This window comes from Corvus brachyrhynchos, unplaced genomic scaffold (genome assembly GCF_000691975.1).
Source record: "Corvus brachyrhynchos isolate BGI_N302 unplaced genomic scaffold, ASM69197v1 scaffold121, whole genome shotgun sequence".
Taxonomy (NCBI): Eukaryota; Metazoa; Chordata; class Aves; order Passeriformes; family Corvidae; genus Corvus; species Corvus brachyrhynchos.
The window spans coordinates 703634-727862 of NW_008236445.1; the positions used below are offsets into that span (position 1 = coordinate 703634).

Here is a 24229-nt window from a genome sequence, read left to right on the forward strand (position 1 = left end):
GGAAGAGCTTGAAAGAAAGCAACAGAACAATTTGGTGCACATAGGCCTGCTTGTGTGTCACCATTAAACTGGCTTTCAACACACACCTCATGGGCTTTCTGCTCTTGTCTCTAGGAAGGGAGACAACAGAGCAACAAGATGATCTTCACTATGAAAAAACCCCACCCCTGAGGTCTTGGAATCAGCCAGCTCTAATATTTTTGAATTAGTAGTGGATTGCATACAATAATTTAATTATAGTCTAGAACACAGTAATTCCACAAGGAAGTTTATTACATATTAATTTTTATGTTTGTTTTGAGCACATTTTCCAGCAGAGAGGAATAATAAAGCTGACATAATGAGCAAGTTCTGCCCTCTGTTTAGCATGCCTTAAGGGAAGCTGAAAATATCCCCAATGAATGCATAGTTGAAAAATTTATGTCTCTTCTCTCCATTAAGATAAATTCCATCTCAGCCCCTGAATTCCAACAAATACACCAGAATCACATCTGGTCCAGCAGCATTCCCCTGCTCTGAATGAGCAAAAAGCACATTAAAAAAAGCTCTAAGAAGGATGCAGTACATGTCCAGGAAGGACCATGCAACCTTTCTGCAACTTTTTTACTATCATGCTAAAATCAAATCAAGTCACTAACACACACACACACAAACAGGGAAAAAAAAAAATTTTAAAAAGTCATGGATGGAAGAACATAGAAGTTATCTAGGTTATCCAAGATCTTTTTCTTCATAAAAAGGGATGAGATTTTAAATGTTGTGTCTCACAGATATATAGAATTCAAGTTCAGAAAGCAGCATTACATTTCATCTAGCATCCACACTTAGCTAAGTAACTTGCATTTGGCTAATATAGCTTTTGGAAAAGTATCTAGTTTTGCAGTGAAAACATCAAGAATCAAGCATTTAAGATGGTAAAAATGTGACTAACTTAATATTCAAGTTGGATTTGATCCCATATGTATCTTAAAAGGAATAAAAGAATCAAATACAAGGAAGAAATGCTTTCTTATATTTCCTTCCCAACAGACCAAGACATTTATAAATCTTTTATACAGGACACTGTAATACCAGTGATATTTTAGGTACTTGCTCCACTTTTTCTGTAGATTTTTAAATACCTGTGCAAGGAATGAGTCATTCTGCATTTATTTTAGTGGAAATGTGAACATCAAATGCTATGTCAGGTAAAAAAAGAAAAAATACTTATTTTTAATTCCCTTATTATATCCTTGAATAAATTGTTATGGGTTTGTTCTACAGAGTCTGTACAGTGTGAATCAAGAAACATACCCGTACAATGAGAATCCATTTGATCAGGGAGAGACCAAATCCACAGATTGCACCATACCTTCCAGCTATGGTATTTGTTATACAGAAGGATAAACAAAAGCCAATCCAGTTGAAAATAAACGCCACTATAAAATAAAAGAAACAGTAGCTTCTGTTAATCTGTATAGCTAAGCAAACAGACTTAACAGTAATTTCACTTTTAAACTACTAAGGACATGCTTACACAGTCAGTTAATTCCCTTCCGGTAATTCAGCCTTTCAGAGATTGACTTTGAACCCAGACATTCCCCATGGTATAGTCACTTAATGACAAAGCAAATGGTAAACAGGCTGGAACCTACTACTTTACACAAGCAAAAATTCCAACATAAAAGAAAGTATTGCACTTCAATAGACACCTAAACAGATTATACTGGACATGAAGGGTAAATTCACAAAAAGGACTATAACATACAAGATTTGGATTAAAACAAAGAACCACCCTTGCTACACTTTTATAACCAAAAATACAGTTATATGCACACATATGTGCATGTATCAACTTTATCCAGTTTGGATCGAACAGAATAAAACTATCCACTCTTGCTCTGTAAACATAGGATAGGAAGGAAGATAAGTTGAGAAGCTGATGTTTCATGGGTCTCCTTCAGATCTATATTCATGTCTTCTCTTTGAGATCTATATTCATAAGACATAAGAAGCCTTGGAAGTTTTACGCAGAAGTTTAAGAAATCAATGAACAAAATAGGACATTGAGCATAACTACCACTGCTGCTTCAATTAACACTTTTACACAACCCCCAGTTTAACAACTTAAATTTTCATATCTGCAGATGTACTTGGCAATCAGCATCATCTGTATTGACTTCAGGTTGCATACATTACATCAGAGTGTGAGCATTCACAATTAGGGGAATGTCCCAGTTTGGGAATCAGTGAGGGCATATAAAAAGAAAACCACCAAACAGAAAAGCTGGAGGAGCTGGTAGAAGGCGGCACTCAGGAATTGTGGAGAGGACATGACAGTGGAAAATTGAAAACATTAGGGAACTCCACAGTAAACACAAGAATAACAGAGGATGGAAACAGGAATGGAAATGGGGCAGAGGGGAACAAAACCCCTGCCCACAAATCCTTCATGTTTAAAATCCCAAACTTAGCTACATAAAATTCAGACATTAAATCATGACAGGAAAAATAAGTCTGTCTCTTCAGTTAAAGTTTGAACAAGAACTAGGAACAGAAAATTGATCAATAGTTTTCTTTAATTAAAGCATTTTGAAGTATTATCTATAAAAAACAACTATTCTTATACTTTACAACCTTCTTACAATTCTTCCAATAATCCACATGAAGATGCAATGATATGCTCACAAAATTAGTCTGTAAAACTGCAGCAGGATTCCATGAACTGTAAAGAAACTGAAGTTCCAAGAGAAGTTTTGGAAGGCTTCACATCAACATAGTCATTTAGTACAAGTGAGAAATTTTGCTTTTTAAAAGCAAAAAAAAAAAATTTTGCTTTTTTGAAATTTTGAAATATTGCTTTGGTCAGACCCATGGGTAACAGACAGTGGCAACAAGAATTCTTACTTTTATACAAATTACTAATCTAAAAGGACCCCAAAAAAAAAAAAAGAAAAAAATTTTAAAAAAATTAAAAAAAAAAAGAAAACGCACACAACTTTGAACAGATGCTGATCCAAATTGGCATATGCAGAGGAAAAAACCAAAACCCTAAAAAAAAAAACCCAAAACCCTAAAAAAACACCTGCAGAACAACATTGGGACCCTAACATTTATCTATCTTTCCAAGACACCTTTATATTTAAGGGAGCCTATATAAACTGTTTTGATTTCCCTATTTTAAGCAAGCTCTCCAAACCCACCATCTTTTAACAGTAACAGATTTCAAATGCTCCTTATTCAATGCATTCTCTGATCCTGTCTCAGCATAAGAGCTCAATGTTATTTCTCCCCACTACTCAAGCTACAAAGGGTGACTTTGATTATGGTTCCAAAGACAAGTTACCTATGTTAAAAAGGACACAGGATTGACATGTTTCTAATGGTCTATGAGGACTAGAGGAATTCTCAGAATATATACAATTTTACTAGATATATATTTTTAAAAATTACCTCAACTCACTTGTAAATGTATTATAAAAGTTAGAGATTTCCCAATCATAAATATAGGAGGGGAAAAATTTGGTTTTTATAATTAAAGATGAACACTGACAATTCTACCCTACTTTCAATCTGAACTAAAGGAATACTCAAAATGGAATCCACAGTGACTGCATAGGTATTTGATGGATATTTAACATCAAGGTAACTCTTGAAAGTAAAGGCATCAAAATGTTCCAGTTTTGTTCACAGTAAGGGTTTTTTTCTCTTTAATCAGTCTGCTGTTCCATCAAGTTACATGAGCAGTTAATGCCAGCAGAAAAAATATAAACCTTATAAAAGTTGTAAACTATGCAAGTTCACACATTCCAATAAAACTGAGTTATATACAGAAGAAAAATCTCATTATTTAAGTTTTTATCTGTAACCATTTGCTAGAAAACTTGTACAGTGAGGACCTAATCAAAACTTTGTGTCTTCAGCAGAATAAGGAACATGTTACTTCCACCTCTCAAACTCAGGCAATGTATTAAGGAGATTCTCCCAACACTGCCTTGGTGTTGCATCATTTTAATAAACTTAAGATGGGCAACAATAATCTATACGTGTTTTCCATCTTTCCCATTACTTCTCTCTCACATCCCACGTCCTACTGCTAACTCTGAAAATCATTCTCCTTGTCTCACTCTGGTCAAAATACATTATTTGCTTTCAGAAATGCATCTCCAGCTTCTGAGCAGACTACAATTCCTTCCAATTGCTTTCCTCTACATCAAGATCAGCCTCATTTGCTTATCTGTATATCTTTTTCCACAATGTGCATCCATGTGTATCTTCTGTCAGCCATGCAAGTTCTGAGCTTTACAACTTACACTGCATCTGGTAGAAGTTACTGCAGTTAATTCCTGTCTCAACTTATTATTGCAATGAAAGTTGTTCATAATTTTCATCCCTATGTGGCCATAGAGAAGCCACAGCACAAGTTCACCCATCAAACTCAATGAGGGAGAAAATAGATTGGTGAGGGGAGTGACCAGTAAAAGGAATTATGTACTAATTTCTCTAGAATTACCAACTTCCTTCTCTATCTACTAGAAATAACTAACTCATTGTACAAGTTCCTTGCTGTAACAAATGCTATCCTCCACTATTTTTCTGCATCCACTCACTTTGTGAAATGTAAATGACACTGCTCAGCTGTTCAAGAGATGACTTCATCCTTCATACCATATTAGCTTCCATGACATTCCCACACAGTGTACCTGCCTTGACACTAATACATGCTATCGTAAGGAAAGTCATTCCTAAAAATGAGGGGAAAGCATCTAATAAGCTGCTACAACCACATAATGACTTCCCCTCTAACTCTGAACTTCTGCTTGCCCATCCTCTTCATGCAGCCAGGTTTTGTCTGCATCCTGTAGATCTCTGCTGCAAATCAAACCACTGCAACAAGAATTGTTTTCTTTCCCAAAATTCAATTATTGTCAACTTTCCTTTAACAAATTTCAGACATTTAGATGAAACTCATGCTGACTACACTGGCATAATGATTTTAGAGTCTACTTTTGATACTCTAGCACCATTCAGACAAGTGGAACTGATAAAAAGTCTGGTTTTTGAATGTTACAACTCCTAAGGTGATGACAAGAGGAGAGAGTAAGTCTGTATTAATGTAATTCACATAAAAAAAGCAAACATTAGCATTGCTGCCTCATGACAACAAAACTCATAATGAAACACATAAGAAAGTGCTTTTTGGGAGGAAGAGGGTTGGACTAAAGGTGGTTTTTTTTTAATAAAGAGTGTTCTTGATCCAGTGCAGTGCCTACATTTATGCTGTATTTCTCCTTAAGGTTTTCGGTAAGATAATTCCAGCCAAAATACAAAGTACATGACTTTTGAATTGTTCATACTGAAATACATCACACGAAATGATGACAAGCACACTACACTGTGATTTTTCCCCAGTTGCTCTAGCACTTCACCTGCTGATCTTTTTTGCTTAGCTTTCCACAGCTACACATTAATCACTTGTTTTAAGTTTATATTCAGTGTGATGAAAAGAAGCCAGCAAAACTGATCTGAAGCCTTATGTTCCAAATTTTAGCCATGGCTTAAGCCTGTAATAAGATTATAATGGCAACTACATATACAAAAAGCAACTATGCTCAGTTGTAGTCTTCATTCCAGAATTTATTTGTTCATTTACTATTTTAATATATAGCAAACACCAAAGAGCTTAATGCTTTATACCTGGCCTAGACTTACTAAGCATACTGCAATAAATAATCCTCTCCAGATCTTCATGTGCCACTAGGAACTGTTCCTCCCATTCCTGCATACAATTTGTTCCATTCATTAACTGGGACACATCTTTGCTCCAGCCTGACGGTTCACCTATATACTGATGATGATCACTAAAAGCATTGGCTAGCAGTTTCCACAGAAAACAGACAATTTTTTTTCTCAGTGGTTAATGTTCAGAAACATTCCTTGGCAATTTATTCCTACTTCTTCATTACCCTTGTTACTATGTTTTTCTTACTACCCAACTAGAAGCTTCCTCATTCCAATTGTTTTGTATTATATCTAATGCATACAGAAAAACTATGTTAAGTCAGATTGTTTCTACAGTAAGAAAGAAGTTAGGTGATTGTGTATGAAGATCAATCTGCCTCCCCTAATTACCAGAGAGAAATAAGCACTCAAAACAGTTCCTCTATCTCCCTCCAACATTTAACATTTTAATGAAGTGACTTCCCCGCAGCTTCTCTTGCATGACTAAGGGAAACCTGCATAACATTTCTGATGCAGGCATACAGAAGTATATACAGGCATAAAGTAACACAGAGGAATCCTCCATGGGAAATTCAGCCATGTTTACCCCTCCTCAGGAAGCATACACCAGGAGGCTGTGCTCACCCTGAGCTTGTGCTACAACACTGCCTTCCAACTTGTGCCCAACCGAAACCCCCAAAGCAGGTATCCCCCAGCTTGTGTGCAGTTTATGGACTGTTTGAGGCACCTAACAGTTTGAAAACTATATGAACATTAATTTGCAAAACTTTAGTATGGTTATTTTCTGTTCAAATACAGTGTTTGGGACAACATTTACATTTCCCTGTAAAACAAGATTTTATTGCTGTGAGTTGTATAGAGTGCTTAAACAGGCCAGATGTTCAAAAAGAACAGGTCAGATTTCTGTATGAGAATTTAAGCTTCGGTTGTACTACTGAACACTTTTCTCCATTTTTTCCTCCTTATTAACCCATCTGTGAAGTTCAAATTCATTTTTCTATGTTGTAAGGACAATCCAAAACTCCCTTACACGGTTTCAAAGAATCGAGACAAGCTCTACAATTCCTCTTGGGGCCCACAGGAAAAAAGGCTGGGTCTAAAGCATTCCTTAAATGTAAAGGAAAACCATATAAGCCTTTTATTAATGTCCAAAAGAACCTTCTTCAGATTAAGTACCAGGATGAGTTTATCATAGGTCAAAAGACTTCCACTAAAGGCAGATTAAGCATGAAAACCAAACCCTTTGGTCATGACAGTTACTTGCTCTATCACAATTATAGCTGTGTTCAAAATGGAAAGAAACAGCTCAGAAATTCCTCCCTTTTTTTGTGCATAAAAAAAAAATACTGAGAAACTCACCTACTAATAACTTCCTCTTGCATTCTGAAAAATTTCTACTATGCTACATAAGGCACAGCTGACTTAAAAATACATAATAAAAAACACATGAAGTGGTCTGATAGCAATTTTTTTTCCATTTTGCATTCATAGCAAAATTAATATATTCATATATATATACACATATATATTCATTTCCCTCAAAATGAGAAGCTGATAGACATCAGCCCTGATCATTAGACAGATCACCAACATAATCACAGACTTCAAGAGCAACACCAATTTCTTGAAACACAATTTTCCCATTAGAAATAAAACAGGTTGTTTTCCAAATTTTTTCACCAAGTTTCTGCACCAAGCAAAAAAACCCCACCTCTTCATGCAAAAGACTTCTCTTCTTTAGTGTGTATTGTCTCATTCTTTTAGTTCTGCTAAACAGAACAACACTCTATAGCTTAGATGGGAAACAGGCCTGTAACTGGCATGCACCAGACTCCTAGAACAACCAAAACTCCCCAACAAACAAGAAACAGATCTGGCCACGAGATGGCCTCGAGACAGCAATTTTATGCAACGTGGGCAGCTACCACTAGATGGTGGCTACATATCGCTAAGTGATTGCAATATGCAGGTAAGCTCAGTGAAAAGTTTATTTTACTACATTTCACTTGAATAAAATGAAATTAAAGAATGCTAACTTACTCTTATACTTAAAACAAAGCTATCTGCTCCCACTTCCATCCCCAAGATCTTCCAACGCTGTACTCGACAGTCAGGGGAGGAGGTGGGAGAGCACAATTAGAACAAACCTTTCGTTCCCTCTCCTTTCATAGAGAACAGTTCCTGATACAGTTCTCCTACATTTTAACTATTTGAGGGAATTTATTTGAGGCTGTGATCTGCCGCCTCTACTTGCAGCATTTAAAGTTATCCCACCCTGGAAAAAAACCCAAAAGATAGCCTTACTGTAAATTTCATTTTAATTACAGCTCTCTTAAATCTACACACATTAGCTTTCTGGAGACTTTAATCTCCTTATTGGACAAACATGAATACACGACCCACTATATACAACATACCCTCATTATGTTAAGCTCATTTTTCATTTAATTCTCCAATTTCCTAAGAAAAACTACCAAAACCTAACATTATAGGTCTATTACTATGACTGTTTTTGTGAACTCCTCGTACTCTGAGCACAAACAGCAAGTTTATCAATTTCCCCATGTAACCAGTATCCATAATAACCTACACATCCCAATTAAACACACACTTGCATAAATACCTTACAACGTGTAAGCACTCATTTTATGTGTTTCCTTCATAGGCAAGCAAAGTTTGCAATAAAATAGTCTCAGAACAATCAAGAAAAATTATGATCTACAGAGTATTTTTGTCCAATGTGGAAGAGTACTGCTCTGTGCAGTCAGACTCAGCTAAATACATATTTGAAGAGAAAGTTGCCAGTTTATCCAAATACACACTTGCATTCTTGAAGGTGGACACAAGGTTCTGGAAACGCAATTTTGGACAACTGTGACTTAAAGGACTGACATATTAAAGCCAACAATCCCCTTGACCTCCAAGTGCAGTGCCAATGAAGGCCTGAATCAGAATTTAAAAGCAAGAACAAGTTCACACAATAAAGGACCTAAATCGCTTAAACACAAAAAGTTACAGCACATAGAAAAGGGAGAGGAAAAAAGGGGAAAAAGAAAAATGAAGTCACACCTCCCTTTGCCCCCAAGAATATACTCTTTCCATGCTCCCACACAGAAAGAGGTCAGACTACAGAACTCGCTACCCTGTGTCTTTATAGATTTGCTATGTGAGGCAGACACATATTTTTACCCCAAGATGCAAACACCACATTGTCCCAGTACATCACACACCAACATGAAAAAAACCGTCTGTGAAAGCATGGTAATCTGCATCTGTAACAGTTAAAGAGATTGCAAAAAAGATTACAGAAGAAAGAACTAGTATGAAACCTAGGTTGAAAGACATGGACATTTCAGTGGATAATCAATCAGCTTTAATCCTGATGAATTCTCAGCAGAACAGATATATCCCCAATAGCAAGCTTCCATCCAGGGTGCCAAATACATTTATTTCAGAAAGGGGAAAAAAATCGTCAGAAATTAGAAAGAAATAAGTAATTGGTAAAACTAACACAGCTTCCTTGTAGAAACAGCTTCTAGTTGCTAAATCTAACTTTGCTGAATGCAGTACACAAGTTACAAGACGTGCACAGTGTGCACACAGTACACGATGAAGAGCTACAGGAGGGCTCGCAATCAGAGGTTACCTGAAGACAACACATTTTTATATGACAGTGGTTAGTTCAACCTGAAAATGAGTATGGTTGGATTTGTTCCAAAAATCCATCCACGGCTGTTTAATTCACTATGCTAACATTAGCAACTTTTACACAGCACACCTCTCTCAATTTTTTTCTAGTAAAAAAATCAATTGCCAGATTACCGTGACCTGGCCTTTAATTCAAGCTGGTGGTCCAACTAGAAGATGATAGAATTTCCAGTGCTAGACCTTCAAGCATTTACTATGACTTTGCTTTATCCCCTTATCTGTGACAGATGCCACCAAAAAAAAGGCAGGATATTTGCTGTATCTGGAACAGGAAGTGTTTATATCTGTGCACAGTCAGAAAAATCTGTTCATTACAGTACATTAATGCAATTTATCACAGCTCTCTTTTATAGTCCATAGAAAAAAGGTACAATTAATATATACCTCAGTAGGTCTGGGATACAAGATAACTTACTGAAAAATGCCAACATGAAGATGCCATCATTGCCAACTCTAAGCTGATCTGCATCACTGAAATCATCCCGTGGTGGATACTCTTCTTCCTGGATTTACAGGTTAGTGATAATTTAGTGAAAAGTTTAGAATAACTACCTATAGGATAAAGTATTAATCATGTTTCTAAAGCTAGAAGAAAATTAACATTTCCGTAACATGTCCACATAAAGGAAGTTTTAAAAAAATAATTTATAACTATAAAACAAGTCTTATTTGTTGCTTATATTGACAGAGCCCAAATTTTCTGTAAAAGTTTCTGTAGAAGATATGTATATACTGTCTATTCATCTTAAATGAAGCTAGAATTATTTCAGATTAGTACTTCAACAATCAAAACCAACATAATTCTTTTTTTTACTGTAACTATCTTGACATGTAGCCAAACTACTAAATATTTTTTTGAAAAGTCATCACACAGTATGGTCTATAGTTTTCCTGCTGGAAAGGTCTTCTAATAATTCCCTAAATATAAAATAGGTGATGGAATAAGGTTAGTATCTTAAAATCAAGTGTTGATGCAACAGCATTGCACTAACAAATTTTATAACCCACAGCAAAACATAAGCAAGGCAAAGAACACCTCCAGGGTCACTAGAGGGCGCGAGGACATTAGAAGTGTCTAAAAGGCTTCTAAGCTCAAAAAGCACAGTACTTGAAGTCAAACAAAGCAAACAAATGTCAGTCAAAACGATCCAAAGACTTCTCCCATTGTGTCAAAATGCTGGACCTTAAAATACTGAAAGGGAGAGTTGCTTTGCTTCTCAGCACTCGATTTTCAACGGAACTTGGCAGATATTATATATGCAGTTCTATGCACAGGTGAAACATTGCTTCAGCGGTAGCCCGGCAAACACTAAAGTTTTCACAATTACAGCACTTCCTAAAGAGCCTAATGAAAACTAAGGCCAATCAAACACCATTTTTATTCTTAAATGAGTAACATCAAAACAATGCAGGATGACACAAGTTAAATAATGCTGTCAGTAGCAGCAGTAATATGGTCTAAACAGAAGCACATGTAACATTCTTTTCCTAATTTTTGCTCCTATTTAACATAATGTATTGGAACTGATATAAGAAATTACCTATAAAAACAAACGAAATCAAGAGAGATCAATTCAATTGATATTTACTTGGCTGTTTCACCCACAAGCACTTAATACAGAAATAATGTTTATGACTGAAAGGGCATTAAACAAGCACAGTGGTCTAAAGCTCGGTCACATGCTCCCCCTTTGTCAACAGAGCAAAATAATTTACCAAGGTATGGCAATTACGTTAAAAATGTGCTCGAATGACTGCTGTACCAACTCAGAGCAGTCAGCATCACCCTTAGTAACATGGCTGTGAAATTCCAGCTGTGCTCTGTATTTCAGATTAATTAACCAAGACACTGTATCAGATAACTTACTTTAAAAACACTGCTATTCACACAGACAATTCCAAGGAAAGCACAAAAAGCCAGCTGAACAACAATCTTAAGGGGCTATAATTCAACTCCACATAATTTCAGGTGTCTCTAAATGGTCATCTTAAGTGACTAAGAAAGCATTAATTTATTTAGCTCAACTTTGCTGCAGCTACAAGACTGATTGAGAGGAAGGGAATGGGAGGGAAGGAAGGGCTGAAAAAGCATTTTAAAAAGAGCTGCATTTGAATGCATTTATCTCTGAAATGCATGCCACAAAAGTTCCTTTTTCAAGTCAGGACAAAAAAAAAGTACTTTCGATTTTAATTTCACAAGGTCCACAAAACCCCATACATAATAATTTTGGGCTTTTTTTAAACTGTCTGCTAACTACTGTACTTAATACTGGTATTTCCAAAACAATTAGTGAATTATGCTCCATGAAAAAGTTGCCTCAGAAAAAAGAAAATTTTGTTCAATGACAGTAACAAGTTTAGCAGAGGCTTCTCTGAGGCTTACACATGTGAGAAGCACAAGTCAGTAAGTACAGCTCAGGAACATGAGAGCAGACGTTTGCAAAAAGCACTGTTGTATTAAGTGTGAACAAGTAGTAATTTATCACACTCCATAGAAAAGAAGGGGAAATTGAGTTCTCTTTACTGTCTGTAAAAACTGGCATACATAAATTATGAGAGTGTTTAAGAAATTAAATACTTAGAATACTAAGAAATTACATCAGCCTATATCTACATCATTTAGGATTATGAGGTTTTATGAGCAGTCCTGCAGACAGAAAACCCTAACTGACCACTGCTCAAGTCCCACTAATACTGGCTGTCTTTCAGTGCTCTCATTTGATCTGGTTGGTGTCAATTGCCCTAGTCTTTCTTCGAAATAAAATTGTTTGCCACCATGTACTGAGGAGTGAAAATGGGCAATGAAGACCAACTGTCCTCTACGCTGATGCTTAAACATATTTTCATCAAATACTTCTGTGACACTTTTATGAATGAGATTATATATTTTATTTATATTTTTCTTTTTAATGAGAAGTATGTAACACAACACACACAAATCTGTTAAGATATTTAACACTGTTTCAGTATCTCATTGATTTCTGATGAATTTAGACAAGTTAAGGAAGATAGACAGCATTTCTCGCTTTCTAAATAAGCTGACATCTGTAGGAACAGAAAATTTATTGTTCCTATGACCAGAGAAACATCTAAACAGCGAATTATATTATCAACATAAATGGCAAGTCACACAGAGTAATTTCTCTAAGCAAAAGAACATCAATGGTACACAGCATCTATTGAAGTTGAAACTATTAACTCCCTGTAAACTACAGTGCTCTCTGTAGTACTCTGCAAGAGGAGGACTGTTTTTTCTCCTTAATGTTTTTTTAGCTTTTTTCAAACTGAAATCTAGCATGGCATACAACCACCTTTAATCAAGTAAAGAACCACTAAACTGATATAACTCTTCCCAATGCAATGTTTACAGAGAAAAACTTCAGAGGAAAGGGTTAAATTACTTAATAAACCCCAAAAATTATGCCTTCAGTATATGAACCAATATGGAGAAATTAATAGTGGGGGGGGGAAGGCACAATTAACCCCAGAAGCATTTGTTTGCCAGCAGGAAAATTCATAGCAAAGTCTAAACTAGAGAGAACTATACCATACCTCTGGACGACTGAGGAATATTTCATCAAACAGACTCCTAGATTCCCTAAACTGGGCGTGCTAAGCATGTAAAAACAGAAAAACATAAGACAAATGCAACTGAAAAGCATTAAGTAAAAGCCATTCATTGCAACATACAAACAAGTCATTAAACTGTTAGCAGTATTTTTGTCCATTTTAATTGACCTTCCAAAACTGACCTTGAGAATTTGGAAAGAAAAAGCCAGGATAACTAATGCTATCACTACTGATGACACAGGGCTAGTAGAATTTCTTTGTTGAAATGAGACATCTGGGAGCATTTGAAAGGCATGCATGTTTATACACAATCTATTCCTGTAAGACAAGCTACACAAAGAACTATAAAATTACTGAAAGTTTCAGTAAATATTAAGTTTGGATTGTTCATTTTATCTGTTAATACAGGGCCTATGATGAAGTATTTAATATGATCACATTAAGGATCCTTTTTTTTTTTTTTTTTAAGTGCCCCACATGATTTGGGGGAAAAAAATATGAAAGCTGCTTATTAAGGGTCCTGCCCTTTCACGTCATTTTCCTCTCTTTTGCTTAATGAATACATTTGTAACCTTCACTGCACACTTTGGAGAATACCATGAAAATTATCAGCTTCACACATCACTCAAAGTAACATTTAACTTTTTCCAACTGTTCACATTATTGCAGTAGAGGCAATATATCCTCAGTTTACAAGGAAGAGACCAGAAGCACAGAACACAGCAGAGTTCACATTTGTAAGAGCACTAATTTCATAAGGCTGAAAATAAAAACTGAAAAATCTACATGTTACATCATTTGTCTATGTTTTGCAAAGTGTGTAACATGCAGGTCAGGTAATGCCTGCAGCTGTCACTTGTGAAAGTGAGAAAACAAACTTTGCACTACTGTTACATAATTAAGTTACTTATCTGTTCTTGCATGGGTATTCAGAGCTAAAGCCTTCCCCCAAAGATGGCAAACCACCACTGAAACTGTAACAAGACCCTTCTTTCTTATTCCAACCATCTGCCACATTAAGACAGTTTTATTACACAGCCTTAGTCTATCTCAGTGTAAGTCCAGAGGTAATAAACAAGGTAGGGATTTTGCGGCAGCATCACGTGGTAAGATAATTAAAATGGCAGTAATTAAAACTGCACTGGCACATAATTTTAATATCATCTACAAAACTGAAACTCAGCTTCAGCATTTCTTACTTTTTTCCCAAATCCCAACTTTGCAACCTTAATGCTGTTTCTCTAATACAGCTTGTGTGTGTGCATGCATTTGCTTAAAAAAAAAAACAAGAAAAAAAAAAACACAGAAGCAAACTGAGCAGAATTACTGCCAAACTTGAGCTCTTCGGCAGTCAGCAAGAATGTGACTTTCAGATACACTGTGCAGACTTCTGATACTTAGTACTGCCATAAGTCTAGAACCTTTTAGTCAATCTCTGCATTGGGGGAATGATAGTATGTTCCTACTGATTTTTCATAAGTAAGTGAAATTCTTGTGGTGTCAGCACGTAGTTCTTGAATGTCAAGTTCTCTGGTATGTTCTAGCAAAGCAGACTGTGAAAAAGTTTATTTTTCACTTCATCACTGTATCCAGCTCTCTTGCCTCAACTCCAGATTCCTTTTCCCTCCCTGCTCTTCTTTTCTCACATGCCAGCTTCAGCTCCTTTCCCAGTACTACATTTTGTCCCCACTTGGGTTCCTTTCTCCACCAATCCCAGTTTATCCTTTTCCCTTCTGTTTGTCATTTAAGTCTTTCTACTCTGTCCATGCCATTGCTCTCCATTCATCCTTGCCTTTTCTTGTTTTGACTTAGACACATCCTCTCTGATCTCTGCCAGAGCCAGTTACCTGCTTGCTCAATCAAAACCAGACTTCCCACAACATGTAAGGTTCAGAGGCTCAGCCTCTGTTCAGGTGTTTCTTCCCACCACCCATCACTGAAGACAGCTGAATCTAGTGGCTTTCCCCTTCCCTTCTAACTGAAGGCTAAGAATAATAAAACTGCTTCAGGGCACACCAGAAATTGCTATTTCTCAGGTTCAATGATTTCACCGAAAGCAGTGAAGAGCAGCCATAAGGTGTATCTACTTTTAGTTCTGTAATTCTACTCTGATACAGAACATTTGAGAATGTTCTCTGGGAACAGCACATCTTACATCCCATCCCCTTCAGAGCTACAAGCAGCCTAAACATTTTCATGCAAGACCATCTCCATGCATTTACAAAATTTGAAGCTATATGTATCAACTGAGGAAATTAATTTTTCAAAAATCTGTGGATTGACCAAAAGCGGGCAGACTGTTTGAGGAAGGGCAAAAGAAGTTTCTGTCACAGCGACCTGAACTTGTAAAAAGGAGTAAATAAAAGCTTAAAATGACAAGACAAAAAATACTTTTTGTTTTGGTTTGGGGTTTTGTTTGTTTTGCTAGGTTTATTCTTGCAATTGGCTGAACCCCAGACTGAGTTGTCAAGGGAGATTGCTTGTTTGTCTGAAGTTTGCACTTCATAGGGTTCTAGATGTAAGAACAAGAATCTTGCAAGAGCTGCACATCCTGCCTTCAGCGTCACAGGTACTCTGAAAGTTAGGGTTTGGGTTGTTAATGCTCCAAGTTTGTAATTTCAGAATAAGGGTTTCATTCAGACCAGTATTTCAGCAAAAGTTTTACTTATGTGACAAGCAGTAAGGACAGACTACAGAGAATCCATGCTCCTGTTAGAGTAGATAAAATATTACAATGGAGATCATCCCCTCACTGCTAAAATTTGGCAAGTAACCATTCAAAAACCATGGTTTCCTCCTAAATTCAGCCAAACAGATTTGTGTGACACTGTCACTGGTGATGTTACACAAATCCACTTTAACTTTAGCTGTGCATACCTTAAAGTGAGTGTTGTGCACTGTGAGCACTGTGCAGCAGTCCAGGAAGGACCTACCTCCTGCTGGGTGAGTAAAGGGCTTTTTCCAGCCACAAGCACACTGCAGCCAGTAAGGTTTTAAATGTATATCAAATGTAATCACTTTTGATCTCAAGGAGGAGATTTTTAGTGAAAGAACTGGAAGCCTTTTTTGGGTATAGTATATTATGGTCAATACTACCAAGCAGAACTTCCACATTCCAAAACTTGAGAGAAAATAACAAACTTGCTTACAAAACTAACATTTATCACTAACTGCAGACATCAATCTTCTGTTTTGAAGACTGTATTCTTCTTAAGGTTAATTCTTACAAAACTAGAAACACTGAATATATGCCTATTTACTGTTTACCACAACTTGTGCAGGGGCTTTTTTATTTTAAGTACTTGGAACATTTCTTTGAACATCAGTATTTAAGTTTCCATAGATCAAACAAGAGGAACCTTTCCTTTTAAAAACTATCTACATGATTTGGGGTCATGACACTTCCAGACTGTTGGAATTCTCCCTTTCTCTCTAAAGGTCTATGATAATTCTTTTGTTTCTACCATCCAAAACACTAAACAACAGCAATAACTCTACAAACATTAGTAGGAAATACCTAATTAAAAGTCAACAAAATACTAGATAAACTATTAAAACAGGGCAACATTCGGCTTTTAAAGCTGTTTAGACAGCTACGTCTCTCAAAAGACTGAATATGATGTGCTTGTCACAGTATTTTACAACTAACTTACACTATCTATATAAGCCTAAACATCCAAAATATTTATATTATCCACCCACCATTATTACAGTAATGGGTCATAATATGGGCCCAATTGTTATAAATAATTAGCCTAACACATTCCACAAAACTGAAATACAGCAGAACTGTATCACTTACTCGCTGGGCAACTTCAGCTGCAGCAGCTGCCATGGCTGCAGCTTTGGCCTTCTCTGCTTCATCATACGTAGGAAGAGAGGTAGCTACACTGTATGGAGGTGGTACAGGATAAAACTCATTGTGTGTGTCTGTTCAAAATAAAAAAGTTATTTATTTTCAAACCAGAAAGATGTCAAGAATATTAACTTTCACATGCACATAATTATCTACCTTTAAAGTATATTTTTTTACAGAGACTGAAACTGAAGATATTTGCATTTTAAAGTTTGTAAAAATATTTTTAAAAGAAAAACTTTTAACAGCTTGATGGTGCCTGTCCATGGGCAGTGTGGACAATCCCCTGTCCTTGTGCCTGCTGGGGATACCCCTATCTCTGAGTGAATATCCCCTACGGGGAAGAGACCTAGCCCGTGTGACACCTGGGATATGTGGGCAAAGACATTAAAACATGCACCAGAGGAGCCCCAGGAATTGGATCTGCTGGGGTCCTCCGAAGCTCCCTATTGCATCCACTTCTTTTATAAGGGAATTGGAAAACAGAATGTGACAAATCCTGTACAAAAGGCTTATAACTCAGAAGAGTGGTGCAATCATACCACTAAAACATTTTCAGCATCCACCAATAAACCCAAGGTGCTCCAACTGGGCTTGTTCTTAATTTGTGGAGATAGGGCATGGGCAGGGCTTCCATCCTGCCTTCAAGGAGGATCATGCATGCTTTGCCGGCTTTACCTACTAGCTCCAAACAAAATTAAAATTCTTAATTGGCGACATCAAAGTGAATTGGGTCTCCAAAAGAGAGACCTAAGACAATTAGATCCAAACTGCAATGATGCAATTGTGGATTGGTCCAGGGTAAAGAAAGTGGCAGTCACCCTTTTTCTGCCATGGGTGGCCATCGCGAAAGCATTAGAGGAGATTTCCCACCTGGAACGCTGGTTAGGCAAGCAGGCCAACCTGACATCCAATGCATTAAGTCAGGTCCTTGAAGACAAAGAGACCACCAGGCACGCGACCCTCAAAAATCGGGCCGCAATCGATTCTTTGCTACTGGCCCATGGACATGGCTGCAAAGATTCTGAAGGGCTTTGCTGCTTCAACCTCTCATCGCATAGTAAGGGCATCCATGCCACAAGTCAAGAAATGCAGGACCATATTAAAAAACTGCAGGTGGAAAAGCAACCGGAGTGGATTGAAGAGCTCTTTGGACCTTGGGGGTTGAAAGGGTGGCTGAATTCTTTGCTCTGACTTGCTCTGTGGGTTCTTTTGATAATTTTTATTTTTGTATGTTTGTTTGGTTGCTTCAAGAGGCTACTTTACAAATAATTGGGGCAGGCCCTGTCTTTAAATAAAGAAGGGGGAGATGTTGCAGTGTATGAAACCGCACTGGTCAGGACCAGTGGGCCAGTTGGCCCAGGAACAAAAGAGGTCTGCTGGTGGGACAGCCCCTAAGTCCTGAACCACCCCCCAAGGTTGTGGTGAGCACAAGGAGCTTTCCCACAATGCATTGTGTCATTATGTTGATATATGCTGTTTCTGTATTCTGGATTGGCCCCTTGGTCCCCACGCCTTTATACCTTGTTTGGCCCCCATCTAGGAAGTTCCCCTCTCCTGGTTCTCCCAGTGCTTTCTGTTCTCCTGCCCACCCCTCCTACTTCCCCATTGGTTATTGCACCTTTGTTCCACCATCACTCTGCCTTCTTGCCCTCAAACCATCGGTTCTGATGTTTCCCCACCCCAACCAGCCCCATATAGAAACCTGCACCCTCATCCTCCATTTTGTCTTTTGCTCCTGGACCCTCCCCATGTGGAATAAACCCTCGTTGTTGGAACCCCATACATAAGACCCTTCTCGCCTCTTTTCCACTGATCGCCACCTTTGGACGTGTGATTGAGTGGTTGCACCACCCAGGGGGTGTGAGCCTGTGCCTGCATTCGGCCTCAGCGCCAAAGCAGCTCCCTCTATCTGGGGACAGTTTTGGGAAGGTCATGGCACTTCACCACCTCCGCATGCCGCAGCAGCTACCCAAGGCAGAAACCTTAACACAGATGCTGGCAAGGAGTCAACAAACTTATGAACAAAAAAAATCATATTTGTTTAGTTATATCCCTAGGCATTCCAACTAAATGCTTTTTATCCAATCATACAAAAGACATACACACAAAAATATTGAAAAAAAAAAAGCTTTTAAATATCATTATCAATCTGTTACTTCAGTCTGGTAACAGCCATGCTGTATTCTTATTAGTGTGGCCTGGTTGCCAACTCCAGGTGCTCTCTGAAAATCAGTTTTTCCAAGATTTCAATCTCAACACATTCTTTTAAAAATATTCCTTCCATCAAAATGGAGCACAGACTTCATTCTTCTGTGTTGTAACAGTAAAACATCACTGTATAGAATAGAATTATTAACAGCATTTAATTAAAAGTACTTAAAATATGCCTTGAGCTTCCTCCTAAAGCAAGCAGTAGTTCATTACAAGGCTGCTTACACAGTAAAGATTTGTCAGCACAGATCACATGGTCAACAGATTTGTCAGCACACCAACACAAGGATGTTATATATAGGGATAATTCCACACAGCTATGTATTATACTTGCAAACACTGTCTCAAAGAACAGGGAGAGGAAACTGTTCTTTTAACCAACATTAAAAAAATTAGGTTGGTAGTTACTCCTAAAGTATTTATTTGGCACATGGGAGACACAAATCCATGCAACTTTACTTAAACAGGAACTTCGATGTTGCCTGCTGTTAAGTCTCCCGTATCCGCAAGAAAAGTCACAATCTCCTAAGAAAGGGAGCAGTGAATAAATGGATAAGAGACCCATTACTCATTTTTCATGAGAAGTTTTATCAAGAGCCTTCAAAGTAAAATTAACCTTTTCATGGCAGTATTGTCACCAAACCATGTCACACACTAAAGAAATCTGAGGGGGTTTTTATAAAGAGGCAATGAAAATTGCTAATGAGGTCTAATAATGGAGCACTACTCAAAGATGTAGATTAAATGTGGAAATGAACTACAAGCAGACTTAAATAAAGCCTATTAAACTACTTAATGAATATCCATTTAGTCTAGCAATTTGGAACAATCAGCGTAATTTACAAGCATGCTTCTTCTGAACAAACCAAAGGGCTGCACATCAAAGGACAGCTTTTTACTGCAATTGTGTGCATGGAAAAAAAAAATACGTGGCAGCATCAGACCACTTTGAACCAAGGGCTGATTGATACACACTCGTCCCTGACAACCTGCTGTGCAAGAAAAATACCTGAGGTTGCAGCTGCTTCCACAGCTATGCTACAGTAAGGTGGAGGGGAAGTATCTGCCTCAGGTAAGGCTGCTGTCTGCGGAGGCTGCGGAGTCTCTGCAGACGTCGAAGGCTGCTCAGCTGCTGAAGGCTCTGGGGAGTCATCCTCATTGTGAAGCTTAGGAGAGAAACAAACACACACATTTCAGAGGCATTCAGGGAATACTTCCCATGACAACCTAATACTTGCAGAGACATGCTCAAAGAGAGACAAGATTACTGCCATCAACAAAAGAAATTATTTACAAAACAGCACGTGACCACTTCAAGTAGTCCAGCTAAATTCTTTTAAGTAATCAGCTAAAGATTAACTTAACTGCCTTGCCTTTTTTTTTTTCCCCCCGGGAATGGTTTTCTTCTCAGTGATGTTCAGGGAGTCTTCCATGTTTACTGGAAATCTGGAGTTTTCCATGTCTACTATATGGCAAAACACTACTATATGAATATTTTAATACCATTATATTTTTGTTCTTATATACAGTCATAAAATGTATTAATCTATTTTAAAACCCATCAGGTGAGAAATATTATTGTTTATTGTATTTATCTGGAAGAGAAAGAATTAACACACATTTCTACTTCTGTAACTGGGACTTTTATTCTCCTACATCTTGTCAAAGAGCTTCTCCATGCAAATTCTAAGACTTCTCAAAATATTCTGCTTTTCTTTACACTCTGGAAACAAACTTTTCCCAACAAAACTTCAAGTTGCTGGTTGTTTGGTTTTTTTTCTTGATTAAGATACAGTTTTGAAAAAGACATGTCCAGTAAAGCATGTGCAGAAATAAGAATTTAGATAAGGAAGAATGTTGATTAAAACTGTCAGATCCAGCAGCTAATATCTTTTCTTAGAGAAGATATTTTTGACTCTTTCAGCTAACTTGATAGTGCTAGAATGTATAAAGCTTTTAAAAAGAAAGAGTACTGGAATTTAAAAAGTGCTAGTTCCAGTAGTGTGAACTACAAGATTATATGCCTAGAAGGCAACAACTGAAGCACCACATGTAAAACCCAGACCAAAAAATAAGATTAAGTTACATATCTAAAAGAAGAATGCTATAATTTCAAATTGGTACTTGTTACAAACACCCTACAGAAAAATATTATTTCAGTAACAAATATTAAGAATAGAACTACAATTATTTCCTGTTAGGCAAAGTACAATCAGGTTACTGGAAAAAGTGCATTCTGAGAAGAAAGAATGCTAAATTTCTTATTAAGCAGTGTAACACTCCAAATTGTTTTCATATGCAGATTAGATCAAAGTTCACAGAACGGTTGAGGTTGAAAGGGACCTCTGAGCCCATCTAGTTCAACCTCTCTGCTCAAGGAGAGACACCTACAGCTGGATGTATGAGACCACATCCAAACGCCTTTTGAATACCTTCAAGGATAGAGACTACATAGGCTGTGCAGAAAACCTGTTTCAGTGCTCAGTCACCTTCACATTACTAAAAATAAGGAGAAAAAAAAAAAAAAAAAAAAAAAAAAAAATGTTTCCTGACACTCAGAGGTCACCTTCAATAGAAATGATAGGTGCTTTTGAGGGTTTCTGGGTCCTGAGCAATCAGGTCATTTAATGCCTAATCAGTAATCCAGAAGTAGCAGTAATATGAGAAGTATTTTTATCCATTTAGAGTAGTTAAAGCCAAAGAAAACAAAAACACTTCAAAATAACCTAATATATGCTGGGATACAGAAAGCAAGTGAGAATACAAACCACTCAACTCTAAAAAGGTTGAACAGACCAGAAAAGCAAGCTGAGAGCTACAAATGTTATGGTTCTAAATTAAGTACAATCATTCACAAGAAAAATACAGTATTGCAATGGACATAGCCAAAATAAGCCCATTTTTCAATAAAACCATAATTTGATTAGCTAAGATACAAAAAATACATGACTGGCATAGTTCTTACACTAATAGCTCTTACACTGACCCTCATTTTGGACGTGTATGTAGTTCTGACTACCCCACCACAACAGCCTGGTCTTTGGGCAGGGGAAAAAGTAAAGCCAACTTAAATGGATCTTTGTTCCTTTCATTATTCCTCTCCTGTCCTCCTCCTCTTCAATCACTGCAACTTTTTTTCCCTACCATGCCACAGTAAGTGCTATCACTATTCTGAAGATACAGAGATTACTCATAAAAGAAACCAAACAAAAAACATTGCCATTCCCCAGAAATTTAATTTTACACCTCCTACATGCTTTTTTGAAAGCTGTTTTACTGCAAATTATCTGCAATATACTAACAGTGGAGTAATTAGTAGACGATGGAGTTAACATGAAAATCAGACAAGAGCATGTACATGAGACTTCTTGCCTTCAAAGACAAAGCTAACAGGTCATTCAATGGTTAAAGCAACTGCAATGGAAAAATTCCATCCAAAGGGCTCCATACAATAGAGAGACCTGTTATACCCTTTAGTTCACTCAAAGTGTCGTTATTTTGTAAGACTTATATTCAGGAACCAAGTATTTCTGTTTATCCTCTCTTCTATTATAAAGGCCTCTCAGAAATTCTGAAAAGCACCAAGGTTATCCCAATGCTGCAGCAACTTAAAGAAAAATCCTGAACCCTTTAATTAAAAAAAAAAAAAAAAAAAAAAAGAAAAAAAATCACAAGAATTGGATTAAGTAGCTTGAGTGTTTACAGCTAGAATAATAAACACAAGTTGTTCCACAAACACAAACCAGCTTTTGTTAGTTCTTGTTCAAATGTCCTGTATTCTACTCTCTCCTCAAGGCAGTAACTTCAGCTCCTTTCAGAGGACAATTTCGCTGGGTTAAAAAACACAAAACAAAACCCTACAACTGCACCAGAACTTGCCCCAGTAAACTGGAAATTTTGCCCACACCAGCAGGGTAGACAGCACCAGTTATATCATTTTTGTCTTGAAGCAACTCTGTCTTGTCTTCACAGAGCACTCTCCTCTCTGGAATCACCAGCCTCCCTGAAACCAGGAGGAATCTGACTACCTCTGAGCCTCCCCCTTCACGTTTAATTTTGGCTTCTACTGGCAGTAAATTTAGAAGTTATTTTTGGAGACAGGGGAAGAAGAGGCCTGACATTCTGCATAGACTTCATTGCCATAGAAACCAAGCTAAAAACACCCAGAAAAGAACAGAAAATGTCTGTTTCAAGGCATTACTTATGCTATGTACTTGAATGTCACCTGAAGCAGTATTTAACATTGAAAGTATATAAACAGTATAGAAGATTTTGTTTTTCTAATACAGAAGAATATTTTGCCTACTTTTTAATTAAAGGACGAAGGAAAACTTACAGTTCATCATCTCAGCCCCTCCCAAGCCCTCAATGAACCATTATTTGGTAGTAAGCAATATAGCTGCTTTTGTCAAGATCATGGTCAAAACAATTATCAAGACCTATTAAACCACAGACAACTGTAAATTGGTACCTTCCCCTATTCCCTCCCTCACATTTTAAAAGCTGGTGACACTGAAATTTTTTCGTTCATGTTTTAGTCTGTACTTGGGGTATCTGGCTGACTGTATGGAGCTTTACTGAAAAAAAGAAGTGAGTACTTTGCTATTAGACACATTACTCTTAAATTGTTAATGCCAGTATTTCAATCTCTGCTTTTGCAGCCCTCAAACTACAGTACATTGCATGCTTGTATTCTCAAAATGTATCTGTGTTAGAACATGTAAAATTCAAAGATCAGTTGAGGAGCAATGGCTGTTCTACTGACAACAACTCAATCTTGTAGTAACTACTAAAGGGTGAACAGCACAGGAAAACATAATTGTTTCCTTCATATGATTTTTGCCCAACACTATCTTCAGTTTCTTTCCCAGAAAAGATCTACAGAACAGTGATTCACTATTTCATTTCCAAAGAAGTTAAAATCAATGCCAGACCTTTCAGCACCAAAATATTGTATAAAATACAGCTACCTTTATTTTCTACTTTTACATTAATAATTTCTTTAAAAAAAGAAATTATTCTTTCACAATGTACACAATTATTCCTTCTACAATTGATTTCCTTAAGTCTGTTATTTTGTGTAATTATTTCCAAAGTAATCAGATGCAACATATGAAATCAGCTGACAGCTTACAAAGAAACATGGCCCATGAGAAAGTG

General features: G+C 37.1%; 1 protein-coding gene across 1 annotated transcript in view; it reads right to left on the minus strand.

Moving 5' to 3' along the window:
- NDFIP2 (Nedd4 family interacting protein 2) overlaps positions 1 to 20252 on the minus strand; it is a 28641-nt gene extending 8389 nt beyond the window's left edge. Inside the window, exons 1-5 of the mRNA XM_017725797.1 lie at positions 20079 to 20252; positions 16802 to 16929; positions 12982 to 13041; positions 9845 to 9932; positions 1294 to 1418 (exon numbers count right to left, since the gene is read on the minus strand). Coding sequence (XP_017581286.1) covers positions 1294 to 1418; positions 9845 to 9932; positions 12982 to 13041; positions 16802 to 16834 — 306 coding nt within the window. The 5' untranslated portion in view covers positions 16835 to 16929; positions 20079 to 20252. The remainder of the gene's footprint in view (positions 1 to 1293; positions 1419 to 9844; positions 9933 to 12981; positions 13042 to 16801; positions 16930 to 20078) is intronic.
- Positions 20253 to 24229: the final 3977 nt, after the last annotated feature.